The sequence below is a fragment of the Rhinichthys klamathensis genome, unplaced genomic scaffold (assembly GCF_029890125.1).
Source record: "Rhinichthys klamathensis goyatoka isolate OS25496 unplaced genomic scaffold, OSU_Roscu_1.1 h1tg000020l_1, whole genome shotgun sequence".
NCBI lineage: Eukaryota > Metazoa > Chordata > Actinopteri > Cypriniformes > Leuciscidae > Rhinichthys > Rhinichthys klamathensis.
In genome coordinates this window covers 892,879-908,863 of record NW_026606571.1, presented here as the reverse complement: position 1 = coordinate 908,863, position 15,985 = coordinate 892,879, and the positions used below count along the sequence as shown (strand labels likewise).

Here is a 15,985-nt window from a genome sequence, read left to right as displayed (position 1 = left end):
GTGTTTTGATGCAAGGCATTTAAAATATATTTCATAAATATTTCATAAAGGAACTGAAAGACATTTTTTGTGGTCAATAATGACTGACAGCCCCAGACAGTCAAGGGAGTTGCACCCAGACTTTTTTGTAGTAGTTGGCAAAGACATTAGCATTTTGTGATTACGTCAGACTACAGCATAGTTTTTTGAAAACTATACCAGTATGCTTAAAACAAGGGTTGGGCGATATAGCCTCAAAATTATATCACAATATTTTACGAATATTTGCGATAATGATATTTATGAAGATATAGTTTTTTTTTTATTATGTTTATCTTGCCTAAATGTTTGCTTACTCATTGCGTTTTTACAATGGGGTAAGTTTGTTGTTAAGAGTTTACACAACACAAGAAAGCTTGATTTGTGTAATCAAGCTTTTGTTTTTGGGTAGGTCTAACACTAGTATTCAGAAATACTACAGAAACTGAATAAAGTAATCAAATGTAAAATAACACATAGTCTTTTAGTTCTGATTCCTGACTAAATTAAATACATAGGCTATTAAATCTCATTCCTTACAATTAAAGCTATCTTTTGTTGTTTTGATGACAACATTAATGACAGACACATGCTGTCACATGGCTGCTGTCACTTTTAGAGCTAGTGCACGAATCCATTGCTGTTGTACTGTCTGTCACACTGTCACATGCGTTTTATACATAACCGACTGTGTTTACGAGTATACTTACCAAAACCGGAATTGACACAATTATGCGTTTTTCCGCCCCATTAAAGCGATGTAATCCACGAAAAATAACTTTTGTTACTCGCAAGCTGTTTGTGAGGCGGCTTTACTGTGTGTATGCACACAGAGAAACTCTCTCAGAGAGCGCGCGAGTAGCCTGGATAGTTTAAAATCGCTTGAATTTAATAAGACTTAAGACGACGTGAAAATTATAACTTTAGTTACGATGCACTGCTGGCCCGATTGTGGAAGTGACAATTCGGTCATGTCCCGACTCCTAAACGCGAGAGAGTGGTATCGCCGCCTGCAGCGCTTAACGCTTGCCTTGTGCAACACATTTTGAGAGACGAGAGAGAGAAGATGTGGCAGCACCGCTGAACACTCAAGCTGTTTGTTAAATTGCGTCTCGGAAAAAGTTTGGTTGTACTCTACGGTGTTTTTGCTTGTTGTGTTTCCAGCTTTAGCGGTAACAGTTTTTTTGGTGCATATTTTGCTAAATATTGTGCTTTGTTGGAGGTCTGATCTCTTGTAGCCTAACCAAACTACTTCCATTCTATTGAAGTAGCTTCCCTTTTTATGTACTAAATCGTCATCGGAGGCTGACAGGCTGCTCTTACTCTCAGACAGGTGTTGTTGTGAGCGCTAGGGAACGTAAATGCGCCATACGTCATTGCGTCGCTATATCATTGATATCGTGATATGACACTTTTTTTTTTCATGGAAAAATGTATACCGGTATTCTCATGGCACACCCCTACTTAAAACATTCCAAGTCTCAACACTGATCCAACAAAACTCAATCAATAGATGCCGGTGTTTGCTGTGGCAATGTGAAGGCCAATTTGGAAACACTTGCCTTCCTCAAGTTTCGCTTCAGCTGCTTGACCTTCAGGAACAGCATCACCAGAGGCAGACAGACTCCTCCTCATTCGTGTGTGACACTTTCTTTGCCGGACCATGAAGCCTCCAATCCCTAGTGAAAAATCACTTTATTACCACTGTCTTTCAAAGCACAGAACACTGATACAACTATTAGGAAACAAAACGGCTCAGTGACCTGGTCTGTATGGTTTCCGCTTTCTCTTCTTCCCGTCATCAGTCTCTTCTACTCCTCCTTTGAGATTTTCACAGTCAGCCATGCCCTCTATACCTCCATCTGTCCCAGTTTCTCTGTCGACTCCATCCCTGTCTGGGCTTCCAGGTGCTTCCAGCTTGGGCTCACATTCCATCGCTTCTGCACCTCCTATAACAATTTCAGCTCACTTATATTATTTGCATTCATAATCAATCACAGTAAATCACAACACTGATTTATTTACACAATGTTCGAGGAAAACAGCCTGAAGAGTTCTTTAAGTATTTATAAACATTGTACCAGCGTTCATTTGCAACAAAGACAAAAAGTAATTGGTCACATACAGTATAAAAATAATTAAACTGTAATAAACTGACCTTTCCCCTCATCACCATCTGCATCACCTTCTTTCAGCTCATCAATGCACATGGTGCCCAGTCGGGACCGGCGCTGCCTGCGCTTGTGCAGGGGTGACATGGAGATGCTTCGCAATAAAGACATGCCAGTCTCTGTTAGCCAGACACCCTCCAGACGATAAAACTGTGGCTCTGAAGCAAGCGGATGGAGAAACAGATAAAGTCAGATAAAAATAGCAAATAGATGAAAGCCTGACAACTAATTATCAAACACACACGTACCTGGATCTTTCATTTTGAAAACCGACATCATAGGAGACTCCACTAAGAGAGACAGATAAAGGTTATTATTTTGTAAAATAGAACTTCTAATCAACACACTAATGAGATTAACTTCTAATCAAATCTATCACGAAACTCACCAATAGGCCTGGGGACATATGGAGTGCAGGCTGTACAGGCAAAGCCTTCATCAGATGCTTGTTCAACCTCATCCTCAGTGTAAAGACTCTCACATACAGCATGAACCCATCTACGAAAGACAAAAAAAAATGTCTCTTATGCTCACTAAGGCTTTTACAAAAAACAAATATTGTGAACTATTATATCCTTTAAAGTGGCTTTTCTATTTGAATACATTTTAAAATGTAATTTATTCCTGTGATGCCAAAGCTGTCACATGCTCCTTCAGTAATCAATCTAATAAGCTGATTTGGCGCTCGAAAACATTTATTATTATTATCATCAATGTTGAAAACAGTTGTGCTATTTAATATTTTTGTTGGAAACCATGATACATTTTTTGAGTGGTCAACCGATATTGTTTTTTTGATTGCCTATGCCAAGAGCAGGATGGCCAATGGCCAATATATTTAATAAATTAGAAATAAATAATTTGAAAAGGAATTTTAAAATCTGCAAAATAAAGACGTACTTTAGATGGCAACTTCTTGATTCTGTAAATCTATTACAGTATTTTTCACAAATAAAGAAATTGTTAAAAAATATATATATATGAATAAAAAGGAAGTAAACACTGTAATCAACAGGGCACTCAGTAATATTTTTTCATATTTTTTTTAAATAAATACAGCACAGAGTAAATGACATGAATATGACAGAGGCAAAGTGGATATAGTGCAGCATAGTTTGAAAGCAAGGGTTTAAAGTTTGTCGATTGAGTATTATAGCGTTTGCCTTTCTATTACCAATAATATTAATGCAAACGCTATAACACTTTTTCGTATACCGTATACTTTCTTTGTTTAACAGTTCTATCTAATAACATATTAGATAGAACTGTTAAAAAGAGACCAACTAATGAAGATGGATAATGGGAGCTAGGATTGTCCTTTATTAATATAATATGACTCAGTTCCTGACTGACCTGTCACAGTGCTGACATTGCAGAAGCAGCTCCTCCTCCATGAAGTTCTCCCGACACACAGGACATGTTACCAGGCTGGCGCAAGGGCCGCAATGATTGTAGTTATTTTGCCACTCACAGTGGAACCCAGGGGAGCTAGCACCACACTGCATACAGCACACACACCTGAAGGGGGGTAGATCAATGGTTCGGTTACCACATTTTCTCTTTGGGCTCCCAACTGACACATATAATCACTGTACGAAGGCAATGACACACCATTTGCACTTCCAGCCTCCCTTAGGCACAGTCTGTAAGGGTGGGTCCAAGCAATAAGTGTGATAGCTGACATCACAGTCGTCACAAAGCAGCAATCGTGCAGGATCTGAAGCCTTCCCACACACCTCGCACACAATGCACTCAAGACAACGCCAGCCTTTTCTTAGCATCATCTTGGTGATCTATAGAGGAGAAATCCAAATAAAGAAATAATGAGGATCTGTGCATAAAGAGGGTCACCATACAGAAGAGTTCAAAAGCTTACCTTGCTGTTCACACAGTATGGATGATAACACTGTGCACACTGAGCACAGGCTAAAAGCTGGCCCTCCACACCTTGTCCAAAACTACCACACACTACACACATGTCCTGTTACACACAAAAAGAGACAAATTATAGTCACTTATGACTCTGAATTTTATAGGAATTTGAAAGAATAACAACAACAATAATGAATAATGAAAGTTAGAGTCGTACCTGCTGCAGGACAAACTTATCAGTGTTGGAGAAAAGTACCACAGTATTTTGCATGGTGTCATCTTCCTCCTCCTCTTCTTCTTTGCTAAGTCCAGTGTCTGCAGTCATGCTTAGCTGTAAATATGACAGATGCATTTAATTTAACCTTTTTTTTTGTTTAGCACAAGAGGTAGAGGCTGTTTCAAAGATTTACGGTGTACTTTTTACAAGTTAACATTTCATATTTATGGGAATTCTGACATAGCGTGAGCACTATAAAACTGTTACAAAAAAAAGGCTATAAGGCTAAATCACAATTCTATGACTGTGTTTTAATGCCACATTAAAAAATAAATAAAGATTAAGTAATCACTGTTATTTTAGTACAATAAACATTTCGAATTAGGTTCTTTTATTTTTACATTTTTTATTTTTAATTATAAGCTTAAATAAAGTTATTTCAGTTTTAGTAACTTTAGCATTTTATTATTTAAACTCATTTCAGATAATTGCCATGACAAAATCTTAAGTTTTTAGTTTAATATTTATATTTTATTTTGTATTTTTATTTCCATTAGTAAAAAATATTTGTAATAGATTATTTAGTTACACTGGTTGTAATGGTTTTAGAATAATTCATATTGCTAAAACAAAATACTTGTACATTAACATTTTAGTGCCCTGGTTAAAATCAATTCTAATGAGCAACATAAGTTTACATTGAAATGCCTTAAAACACTAGTAAAAGAAAAAAGAAGGGATTGCAGATGAAGTGAAGAGCTTACTATGAAGGCGTCAATACAAGATGCCATTGCTTTGAGACGTGACCGCCCACGCCCTCTTCCACCACCGCTGCCACCGCCACCACCACCGCCACCTCGTGGCCGCCGTTTCCCTGGGAAACCACTGCCTCTGCCCTGAAGGGTCAGGAAATAAATTTATGAGCATCAAACTTAACTGCTCTTGGACTAGTGGAGAACCTAAATCCATCATAATTAAATTTTATGCAAAAAAAAGTTTAGAGACTGACATCCACCTGCTTTACCCGTGAGCGTCCAGGAGAACCCCTACGCTTCACTTTCTCCCCATCGGGCTTCAGCGGATCAAATGGCAACGAGTCCTCTGTTTCGGTGAGCAGCGAATCAGAACGGGTCCTGCCAGCTGGCACCAGGCTGAGTTCCATGGACAGCATCTGAGAGTCTGCCTCAGCCGGCGAGCCAAGGAAACCGCTGCTGCTCTCGTCACCATGGCTTATGTTTGATGTCTCATCGAGGACCAGCTCGGGCTTCATATCTTCTTGCATCTCCTTCCTGGATTGATCATCTTCTCCCTGACTCTCATCTTTGAGGAGAGACTCATCTAAGGATTCCTCCAACCCCTGCTCATCCTCCTCTTCCTCATCCTCAGACTGGCCCATTCTGTCATCGGTGTCAGATGCAGGGGGCATTTCTGTCTGAGGAGCATGTGGAGGAGTCCTGTCTATTGACCCTTGCCGAGTCTCAGATCCCATGTCCTCCAAGTCCATCGCAACTGGCTCTGCTTCTTCCAAAACAGGGAGTGTGATTTGAGAAGATTGAGAACACAGGCTTGACGGAGGCTTTGTTTCAGTGGAATCCACTGTCTTGTCCACCTCTGTCTCTGTTTGAGGAGGCTTGTCTTGCCCCTGTGACTCCTGCCTTTCTATAGGAATCGGGGATACATCAGGTTGGGCTTCCTCTATAGTGTCAGGGACAGGGCTGTCTGGGCTATCCTTCATAGGAGGGTCCTGAGTGTCTCTTGATTTTTCCTCAACTGCCTCTGTAACCACCGTTTCACTGGTCCTCTCCTCCTCTTTTTGTTTTTCATCCATATCTATAGAAGACAACAAGCATAAGAAATACAAACATCAAAAAAGCTTCTTAAATACCTAATAGTCTGTGGCATGGATAACATGGAGGATTTGTGGGAACTGCAAGGAATGTTTTGTGATAGTTTTGGAAGGATTACATTTTTTTTTTTAATTTTGCAACAACAAAAAAATCTGTGTTACATTGTAGTTTCATATTGCAGCTATTATTGCAAATAAAAACCTAATATTTGCAGCTTGTTTGCAAATAAAACTTAATTGAAAACAGTAATTTAGAAAAAAATATGTATAAATGTATATGTGTAGTTTATAAATTACATTTACCCATCAAAAATATAATTATATTTTTATTAAACATTGAACTATGCTGCCATTAATATTAAATGACCCATCAGATTACATAAAAAAAAGCATATTGCCTATTTTTGTGGCAGGGCCAGTGTAAGTGTTTGCAAGTAAAAACCTGAACAATGGTGAGTTTCGAAATTTACCTGAAACCGTAGCTAAAGAAGCCTGCTGCTCTGTAGAGACCTCACTGTGCACATTAGTCTCTGTGGAGCCCTCAGCACCTTCTGGCCGTAGTTCCTCCTCTATAATGTTTTCTTTCACTTCTGCCATTCCAACCACCTCAAGCTCTGTCCCTAAAATGAAACATCAGCTCAATATCCACATCTAATATCAGTCAATAATACACAGAGAAGGGAAACTAGGGCTGGGTCTCACCAACTAACCCATGATACCACATACACATTGCTATACAGAGAAAACACTGACTGCAATGCAGCATTCAGAACTGAATTAAAATAACCATTTTAAATTCCATTTGAACGCCCGAATTTTCAAATTTGCATTCATCAGGTACACTACTACTGTTCAAAAGTTTGGGGTCAGTACCATTTTTTTAAAGAAATGAATACTTTAAAACAGCAAGGATGTATTAAACTGATAGGATAGCCAGCTAAATGTAAAACCTAACGGATGATTTACAGGAATACAGGCAACAGAAATCATTAATGTTTACACTACAAATGCAATGTCACATGCAATTCTGACAACATCTGAATGTAGTTTGAAAAAAACCCATTCATAAGTACATCTTGGACCCTATTTAGTCCTCATCACGAGACTCGTTTTGAACATACCCTTAAAGAACATACCCAATTCCATTGGCACCTCTGAATCCGCTTTCTCATCTACATTTGTGGATGACACCTCAGACTCGATTGGAACCTCATCTGGGATTTCTTTGCAGAGCACACAGATGCATTTCTCCTCAGGAGGCCCTGACAGAGAAGCACAATCTCTGTGTACCCATCTGCGGAGGACATCAAACAAGTTACAAATATGCAAATACAACTGAAAGTCAGTTTGTTTGTTATTTCATATCAAACATTGCTTCAAAATAAAGAATTTTTAAAAGGTCACCTCCATTTTAGTAAACTGCTTCTTTGTACAGCACCAAACGCTCTGCTCTAGACAAGGAAGAAGCTCACCTGCCTGTGCTTTATAGCAGAGGGTACAAAAAACTAACCTGTGGCAGATGGCACAGCAATGTTGGAGGGAGGCCGAAGGCTCCACGGCTTTACTGCACACACCGCAGACAGAGGTGCGCCTGCGCTGGCAGCCATCGCATACTGTGTAGCTCTCAAACCACTGTTCAGAGCCAGGAAGCTTCAGCCCTCGCATGCCACAGTCAATACACACACGGCACCGCTGAAACAGACATGCAAATGAGGTCAGCCAAACCAATAGAGTGATATTTCACTCACAAAAATCACATTTTCCTATTTGCCAAACATCTGTTCAAACTGATATCACCATCACATGCCACAATCACTCAAAGGGACATTATAAAAGGAATGGCACACATTTTGAACCTCCTTAGAGGCCAATCATAAAGTGTGTTTTTGCAGTTAAAAATGCGAGATGCAGGGCAGTGAAACTAAAAAAGATTTGCATGCCATAACAACGCACTAGAGTTTTGTTAAGTTGACCTTTTTTACTTGAGCACTGTGTTTTTAGAAAGGCGTATCAACCGTAAGACGTTACAAAGGATACCAGACGTGACGACAATGGTCAAAGGTGTCCATCTAGCACATGTTTACAAAGAAAAACAATGGAAACAGCACAGTGGAATAACAAACAAAAAAATTGTTCTTTGTGAACGGCCTCTTAAAAGTGCTTAGATGAAATTTTATTTGAACTGAATAAACTTCTTTTGTGTTTCAATGATATGCTGGCGAGTTAAATGATAGCGATTTTCACTTTTAGGAGAACTTTGGTGGGGAATTCAAGTGGTTTCTCCACCCAATTTTGGGTATGTGAAAAGAGCAGAGCAACTATGTAAATAAACTGCACAGGTCTAATTTCTGCCTTAAATGGTGATAGATTAAGGGCATGTAAGAGTGAGTCATGAATATAAGCTTACTTTGCACTTCCATGAATCAGGGGGCACAGAGTCCATGGCTGGCAGTAGACAGAAGGTGTGGTAGCCCTTGTCACAAGCATCGCAAACCAGCATCTTCGAATCCTCTCCTGGTTGCCTGTACGTCATTAAAAAAAAAAAAACTTTTACCACAAAGTCTGTGCGAACACCGATATAAATATAGTTTTATGACATCAACTTTATATAAAGCATTCAAGCATACCTGCAGGTCTGGCAAACTTTGCACTCGGGACACTGCCAGCCTGACCGCTGAAGTGGTGTAGCACTGATTTCTAGACAGGCGTCATGATAGTGCTGCCCACAGCCCGTACAGTATAGCAAACCCGACAGGTCCCCAACAGAGTCGCACACTGCGCACCGTGCCTCCTCTCCGGCTGCAAAACAAACACAGAGTTTGTCATCTCAAAAACTGCAAACGTTAATTACTGATGATATCGCATCTCTTCCGCTGCAATTCCGTACCAATCTCCTCTGCCTTGTCTATGTGCTCTGGACAGAGGAGCGCCAGCTGCTTCATGGACTGGAATGATCCACTCGCAGCAGAGCAGGGGAAGTGGTAGAACCGTGAGCAGCCTTCGGCCCGGCATTGGATGGTAGCGCCCATCCTTTTACAATAATCACATGGCTGAAGCAGAGATAGAAAAGCCATGTAAAAGATGGGAAAGTTAATTTGCTCGCCATAAAGCAATATTCATGACGTTTAATACTTTGATAAAGGAAGCTTTTGGCCTACCCGCTGTATCCCTGAGATGACTGCCTTATCCACGTTTATCAGCACCTCACCCTCAGTCTGTTCCACTCCCTCTGACCACACGGCACACCAGTGGTGAACCCAGCAGCTCCCTGTTTCAAAACAAAGGATTTGCAATTATAACGACTGAGAAAAAAATATATTTATGGACAAGGTTTATGAGGTTTTTTCTTATCCCAATTTGGATCTTGATTTTATAATAATTTTGAATTGACATTTTTATCATTTATTCTTATTATATTATTTATAAATGATACTTTGCAATTATGTTAGAAGCATCAGTTAGAATGGGTTAAACTATAAATTATTAATTTCAAACTAATGTGACACTTAATTATTTGTTGTTGTATTTAATTTAAATAAAAAATATTTCATAAACACCTGTTACTTAAACACAAATACACTACCGTTCAAAAGTCAGTATGCTTTTTAAAAAGAGATTAATGGTTTTATTCAGCAAGGATGCATAAAATGGATCAAAAGTGACATTAAAGACATTTATAATGATACAGATGATACAATGATACATATTTCAAATAAATGCTGTTCTTTTTTGGGGGAAATTACTGCTTCCACAAAACTGTCTTCAATATTGATAATAATTAACAGATAAGCTTCTTGTGCACCAAATCAGAAAATCAGTATATTTAGCTTTGCCATCATAGGAATAAAATACATTTAAAAAAAAAGTAGGGATGCACAATATATCAGCCAACATATCGGTATATGTTCTATCGGTAGAACATTATAATTGTGTGCTTAGGACAAGCATTTTAATGGTGAGACTTTTGTTTTTGAAAACAGACTCTTAAAAATTATATAACCATTTATCGGCCAATATATCGGTTATCGGCTTTCAAATATAAAGAATTATCGTTATCGGTATCAACCAAAATTTTCATATAGGTGCTTCCCTAAAAAAAAAAGTCAAAATAGAAGACGGTTATTTTAATTGTAATAATGTTTCACAATATCAGTGTTTTACTGCATTTTTTATCAAAGAAATGTAGCCTTTGTGAGCATAAGAAACTTTAAGGAAACTTTAATGTTTTAATCAAAAACATTAGGGAAAAATCATACTGACCCCTAACTTTTGAATGAGAGTGAGGGCATGGCATAAGAATGTTAATTAAAAAAAATCGTTGAGCTCTGTATTGTCCAAAATAGTCACAAATAGAATTTTTTTATGTATTTAGAAACTATGATATTTCACTCAAACATGGAGAAAGGTTACAAATTGGGAAGAAACTACTGTGTCTTAAAGTGTCTCACTACAGCATCCAAACATGACAGCGATATCACTATGATTCAAACCATTTGATCTCCTAAGTATACCTGTGTCATCAAAGAAAGATGCCAGACAGGGGGATTCAGAGAATCCAATGGAAGACAGGTCATCGTTTCCAGCTGCTGGCAGAGAGGAGACAGAGGGCTCCAAGCTGGGCCGATCAGAAGAGGGTCCAAACCACCGGAGCTCCCGTTGACCATGCAGACTACGCTCCACACAGTTACACAGAGCACAGGCCCTGACAGTCTCCCTAAAAACAAAACACCACCAACACAAAAAAGATGATCAGCAACTCCGAACACATTGCTTCAACAAAACTGCTTATTGCAATCAAATGGGATGCATTAATATTCAAATTCTGTGTGTCATTTGACCTTGGCTGATAGATCTAAGGCTCTAAACGAGTGACTATTTTGTCTACATAACCTGATGTTCTATTTAATGAAGATAGCCTTTTCCTATAAACTGAGCTATTCAAGCATGACCTACATTTTATGCAAAGCAGCGCAAACTGCAATATTTAAAGAAGGCCTTACAATGATGAGCAGGAAGTGTCCACAGTAGTGCCTGAGATGTCCTCTGCAGCAACAGGGACACTCAGTTCCCCCTCAACTTGGACGCTCTCCTTTGCAGGGGTCCCATCATCAGCTGAGAGAAACATGGTAGCCGTAAGTTAAGATGGAGCAAATATAAATGTGCCCTTTAAAAATCCCAGATAGGTAGCACTGTTCCCTCACAGGGAATTCAAGAAAAGGTCACATGCTAGAGAGGATCACCATTTAAAGATATCATTCTGGTGCAAGATTTAAGATTATTTTTTATATGCTTTGTTAAGCTATCGACAGTAATGCATCCACAAAACTGTGCATGAATAAATATAATGTAGTTAGTAAAACATGCACTTATAAAAGGGTTTCAATGCCCTTTAAAACAGTAATAAAAAAAAGACACTTGTGAACTTTAGACACACTTATAGCTAAAGAAATCATCTTATTTTTCTGGTGCATGTTTTCCTGATGATTACTAACCTGCAGTTTCTGAATCATTTTCTTCGCAGTTTGATTTCTGCTCGTCCATTCCAACTCCTGAAGAAGATCTCTATTGCAGAGATCTGAAACAGGGAGGACAGCTAGATGGTTTAAAAACAACAAGTAGAGCAGCATGCATGTACAAATCCAAGTTTTGCAATGATCTGCAACCACAAAACCACTGTCCCGTTTTATTCAAGCCTCTCAAAGGCGGTAACGAAAAAGTTGGACTGGTCAACCTCTCTCTTGATAATGCACACCATCCGATCAACTGCATTTGGGAATGTCTAGTCATTCCGCAAACGCGTACTTAATGTACATAATCCAGCAAAGTTCAAATTACTCCACACCTAACTACGCAAACATTAGAGTATATAGAAAAACACAAAGCAGCTGATTAAATACAAACCATGAGGTGGATTCGCGTGTTCGGTGCATTTTCTCCGTTTTGGTTAGCGCTGGTAGATAAACAACGGTTAGTGGGTTTGTTAAATTTGTCTGATCCTGCAGCTGCGTCGTTCTGCTCAGCTTACAGTAGTGCCTAGAAGCTGCTAACACGCTAGCATTCTGGCCGGGGTTAACAAACTCTATGCAAAATAATCCATTCGCCCATCATCAAACCAGGTATATACAGACACGTATACACAGCTCCGTTGCTTAGTGATGACCCGCGGTCAATAAAACTCTACAAATTCGTGCATAACTAAGATAACGTGTTACTTTCTTTATGTAAAACGACGCTAAAGGGAGAAACACAAAGAAAATACAACTTCCGTGTACCGCGCTTCCTGTGACACACAAAACGAGGTCGGGCTAAAACATGGGCAACGTTATTTTGTTCCGCCTGTTATAGAGTGCACGTTTATACACTCAAATATAGTAAAACTGACAAAAATCACACCATAAGTGTGTAACTGAATTTGCAGCATATTTGAAGTAACATTTATGTAATTACATCTTTCTCTTCTTACACTCATGTTCTTGCAGTTCCTGTTGTATGTGTATTCAATCTATCTATGTATCTATCTATGTATCTATCTATGTATGTATGTATGTATGTATGTATGTATGTATGTATGTATGTATGTATGTATGTATGTATGTATGTATGTATGTATGTATGTATGTATGTATGTATGTATGTATGTATGTATGTATGTATGTATCTATCTATCTATCTATCTATCTATCTATCTATCTATCTATCTATCTATCTATCTATCTATCTATCTATCTATCTATCTATCTATCTATCTATCTATCTCAATCATAGTAGCCTGATGTCACTTCATGTTGCTAGTTCAAACGGAAATGCAATTCAGTTTCAAGGTTCCATAATGTGCTCAAGATTTCATGTATAAAAGAAAAAAGGGAAAAAAACAAAACTCAAACTGAAATATGTCCTGTCCTTGTCAGGTCCACACATATATCTTGATTTATATGCCCGTCTCCTCTCATTTAAAAAAAAAAGTTTTATGTGTGTGTGTGTGTGTGTGTGTGTGTGTGTGTGTGTGTGTGTGTGTGTGTGTGTGTGTGTGTGTGTGTGTGTGTGTGTGTGTGTGTGTGTGTGTGTGTAAACAGTTTTGCAAGAGATGAAATCAGAAGACTGTAACAGTTTAACATTTTATTTAGAAAACAACAATAATAATTAAAGTGATTTCTATTATTTAATGTTTCATTTTATCACTTATATTGTAGTGACATGTTTAGTGGCTTTGAATTAATATTTAAAGGAATTTTACTGTACAGATGGAAAAAACACAAAATTGCCAGTTAGACTTTTAATGACTTTTAAAGTGATTGGTGGACATCCTAAAAGCCTAAACTAGTCACACAAAATTCTTCGGACAAAATTCTTATGTTAATGTTTGCATATAATAAAAGCTAATTGGAATTACAGATCATATTAATCCTTAAATTAACTTATAGACAGGAAAAAGTAATATGACTTATGGAGGAATGCATACATTTCGTATTGTGTTGGTATTCTGGTTTATCCTGATTATGCTGATTATTCAGGAAATTCAATCTAAGCTTGCTCTTACGGTGACCATATTTTTCTATAAAAGAAAGAAATCTTTAAACGTTTATAATCTAATTTCATTCCTCGGCTTGATCAAATTGTTTCACTAAGATGTTCGCATCAGGTTCCCATAAGGAACTGTGTAATCCTGTACGCACTGCTTCCCCATTTCAACTTTCAACTGCGTAGCTAATTACAAAAATATGGGACATTGGTGCGTGCCATTCGCACTAGTGTTTTATTGTCATTATTTATTATTGTTTAGCTGAATACAATTATTTGAAAACACCCGATTCCTAAAATATATATGGCTTCAACGCCACTTTGACAATCCCTGACCCTTTAACTCGGAATAAACTGTCAAGCTAAATCCTTTCACACTAATTTGTTGACATGTTTCCCAAGCAGTTTTAAGTCCTAACACGCTAATTGACGATCACATTCACACCACATTCACTTTAACCAAATCCATTTTAAACTATTTGCCTCTGTTACAGCATTTTCAATTGTTTTTTTTTACCGAGGAAAATATTAAAAAGGAATCAAACGTTTTGCCTGTAAAGCAGTGCATGCTAACAGGCTGCAAGTAGCGTCTCTATGTGGTATATAAAACTACAACCACTGCTATAAAACGAAATATATTAGAATAATCACCAATTTTGATCAGATTTTATTATCAGCCCCACTTTTGCCAAAATAAATAAATAAATAAATAAAACAAATCACCCAGTTTCACATCTGCTAACTCTTGCTAGCCAGACACTTTCATACTACAAAATGCTGTTGCTCTTTCCAGCAAAAACAAATAGAGCAGTTTTATTGACTTAGATAGCAAATAAAGCGTTTGGAATAACATGATAATGTATATCTGACAGTAAGCAACACATTAACTCTTAAGCTTTAGTGGTTTCCGTGTTCATAAGGTCTTAATGACGGAACGTTCATGGACTGGTGCTGGCTAAAAAATATGGCTTACCCATTACCAAGGACATAAACACTCATGCACCAAGCTAAACTAAAAACCACAACGAACTATCGTAAAAGAACCTAAACGGCCTGCACAATAACATCACATTCCTAAAGCTGGTGTTTTTAACCTTGAGTTTAGGAAACGCAATGGTAAGTTACGTATGAAGCTAGCAGCGCATTCATTTTGGCCGACAGATTCGCACTCACTTCGCTAAATGGACGTAGAAGGGGGGCCCGAGTATTGCTAGGGTGATTAATCAGCAAGTATATATATTCATTTAAAAATTAAATACTTCTTTTAACACTCACCTACAATGCGCTGCTAACGTCCTCGTACATGATCGGAACAATCCTCCGGATAATAATCGCTGGGGTCCGTTTCATTTCATTAAGCTAGCTTTGGCTAGGCAGGGTTTACTAGTTTGTTGTTGATGGGGGAAGTGCTGTCGGACGAGCAAACGTTTGCAAAACTACCTGATATTAAGATTTTGGTTGGCCAATACCAGTGAATCAAATGAGTTCATGCTGGACTCTCATGTTTGCTGCTTTCATCCAGAGTGAGTAGCTTAGGCTAACCCCCACACCCAGATCTTCAATCTGGAGAAATCTAGCAAGCTTGTTTGATAAACTTGCTTCATGTAACAGTTTGAAGGATACGGCACCAGCTTTCTGTCTGTGCGAGTGCAGGCTGCAGATTAAAACGTGTTTTTTTTTACCTATGCTCAGTTCAACTGCGACCCCTACTTTTGAGAGGACAAACAGGGGTGCACTCTGGGTCATGGTTAAGTTAGTTAGAGAGTGTTTCTCCCGTTTTACCCGTCTCTTGTAGTGCTGGAGAGATGCGATGCTGTAATGGACTAAAACTAATAACTTGTTCTATTTTGTTTGTTTTTATTATTATTCATTTTATTATTAGAATATCTATCTATCTATCTATCTATCTATCTATCTATCTATCTATCTATCTATCTATCTATCTATATCTATCTATCTTGTCTGTCTGTCTGTCTGTCTGTCTGTCTGTCTGTCTGTCTGTCAGAGGTGGATACTTGAGTGAAAGTAGATACTGGTCAAATATTACTCCGTTACAAGTAAAAGTTGTAAAGACCGATTTTTACTTAAGTAAAAATACAGAAGTACCTGTTTTTAAAAGCTATGAAAAGTAAAAGTAGCCTAAATGTCAGTGCATTGTTTTATTATTGTTGCATTGTTGTATGTAATACCTACTTACAGAAGGCTATAGGCCTACTTATGCCTCTGAATCTATGCCTGCCTACCTATAGGCCTACCTACCCTCATATCAATTTCACATTTATTTCTAGAAATGATGTTTTGTAAACAAAGTTCGGGAGGAGCACGTTCAAATAATCATTCCAA

General features: G+C 38.1%; 1 protein-coding gene across 6 annotated transcripts in view; it reads right to left on the bottom strand.

The window, feature by feature from the left end:
- kmt2d (lysine (K)-specific methyltransferase 2D) overlaps nucleotides 1-15,293 on the bottom strand; it is a 37,466-nt gene extending 22,173 nt beyond the window's left edge. For 3 of the 6 annotated variants that reach the window (XM_056238982.1, XM_056239023.1, XM_056238998.1), the window contains exons 1-22: nucleotides 14,918-15,293; nucleotides 11,617-11,699; nucleotides 11,125-11,236; nucleotides 10,636-10,838; nucleotides 9,283-9,392; nucleotides 9,012-9,174; nucleotides 8,752-8,923; nucleotides 8,532-8,646; nucleotides 7,635-7,816; nucleotides 7,261-7,418; nucleotides 6,595-6,744; nucleotides 5,288-6,108; nucleotides 5,043-5,174; nucleotides 4,279-4,392; nucleotides 4,066-4,170; nucleotides 3,801-3,982; nucleotides 3,543-3,707; nucleotides 2,578-2,687; nucleotides 2,438-2,479; nucleotides 2,177-2,347; nucleotides 1,782-1,967; nucleotides 1,581-1,697 (exon numbers count right to left, since the gene is read on the bottom strand). In XM_056238982.1, the coding sequence (XP_056094957.1) occupies nucleotides 1,581-1,697; nucleotides 1,782-1,967; nucleotides 2,177-2,347; nucleotides 2,438-2,479; nucleotides 2,578-2,687; nucleotides 3,543-3,707; nucleotides 3,801-3,982; nucleotides 4,066-4,170; nucleotides 4,279-4,392; nucleotides 5,043-5,174; nucleotides 5,288-6,108; nucleotides 6,595-6,744; nucleotides 7,261-7,418; nucleotides 7,635-7,816; nucleotides 8,532-8,646; nucleotides 8,752-8,923; nucleotides 9,012-9,174; nucleotides 9,283-9,392; nucleotides 10,636-10,838; nucleotides 11,125-11,236; nucleotides 11,617-11,665 (3,559 nt within the window). In that variant the 5' untranslated portion in view covers nucleotides 11,666-11,699; nucleotides 14,918-15,293. Of the gene's footprint in view, nucleotides 1-1,580; nucleotides 1,698-1,781; nucleotides 1,968-2,176; nucleotides 2,348-2,437; nucleotides 2,480-2,577; nucleotides 2,688-3,542; nucleotides 3,708-3,800; nucleotides 3,983-4,065; nucleotides 4,171-4,278; nucleotides 4,393-5,042; nucleotides 5,175-5,287; nucleotides 6,109-6,594; nucleotides 6,745-7,260; nucleotides 7,419-7,634; nucleotides 7,817-8,531; nucleotides 8,647-8,751; nucleotides 8,924-9,011; nucleotides 9,175-9,282; nucleotides 9,393-10,635; nucleotides 10,839-11,124; nucleotides 11,237-11,616; nucleotides 11,700-12,025; nucleotides 12,409-14,917 lie in introns of those variants that run through there. The other 3 variants (XM_056239007.1, XM_056239015.1, XM_056238989.1) reach the window with 3 other exon arrangements.
- Nucleotides 15,294-15,985: the final 692 nt, after the last annotated feature.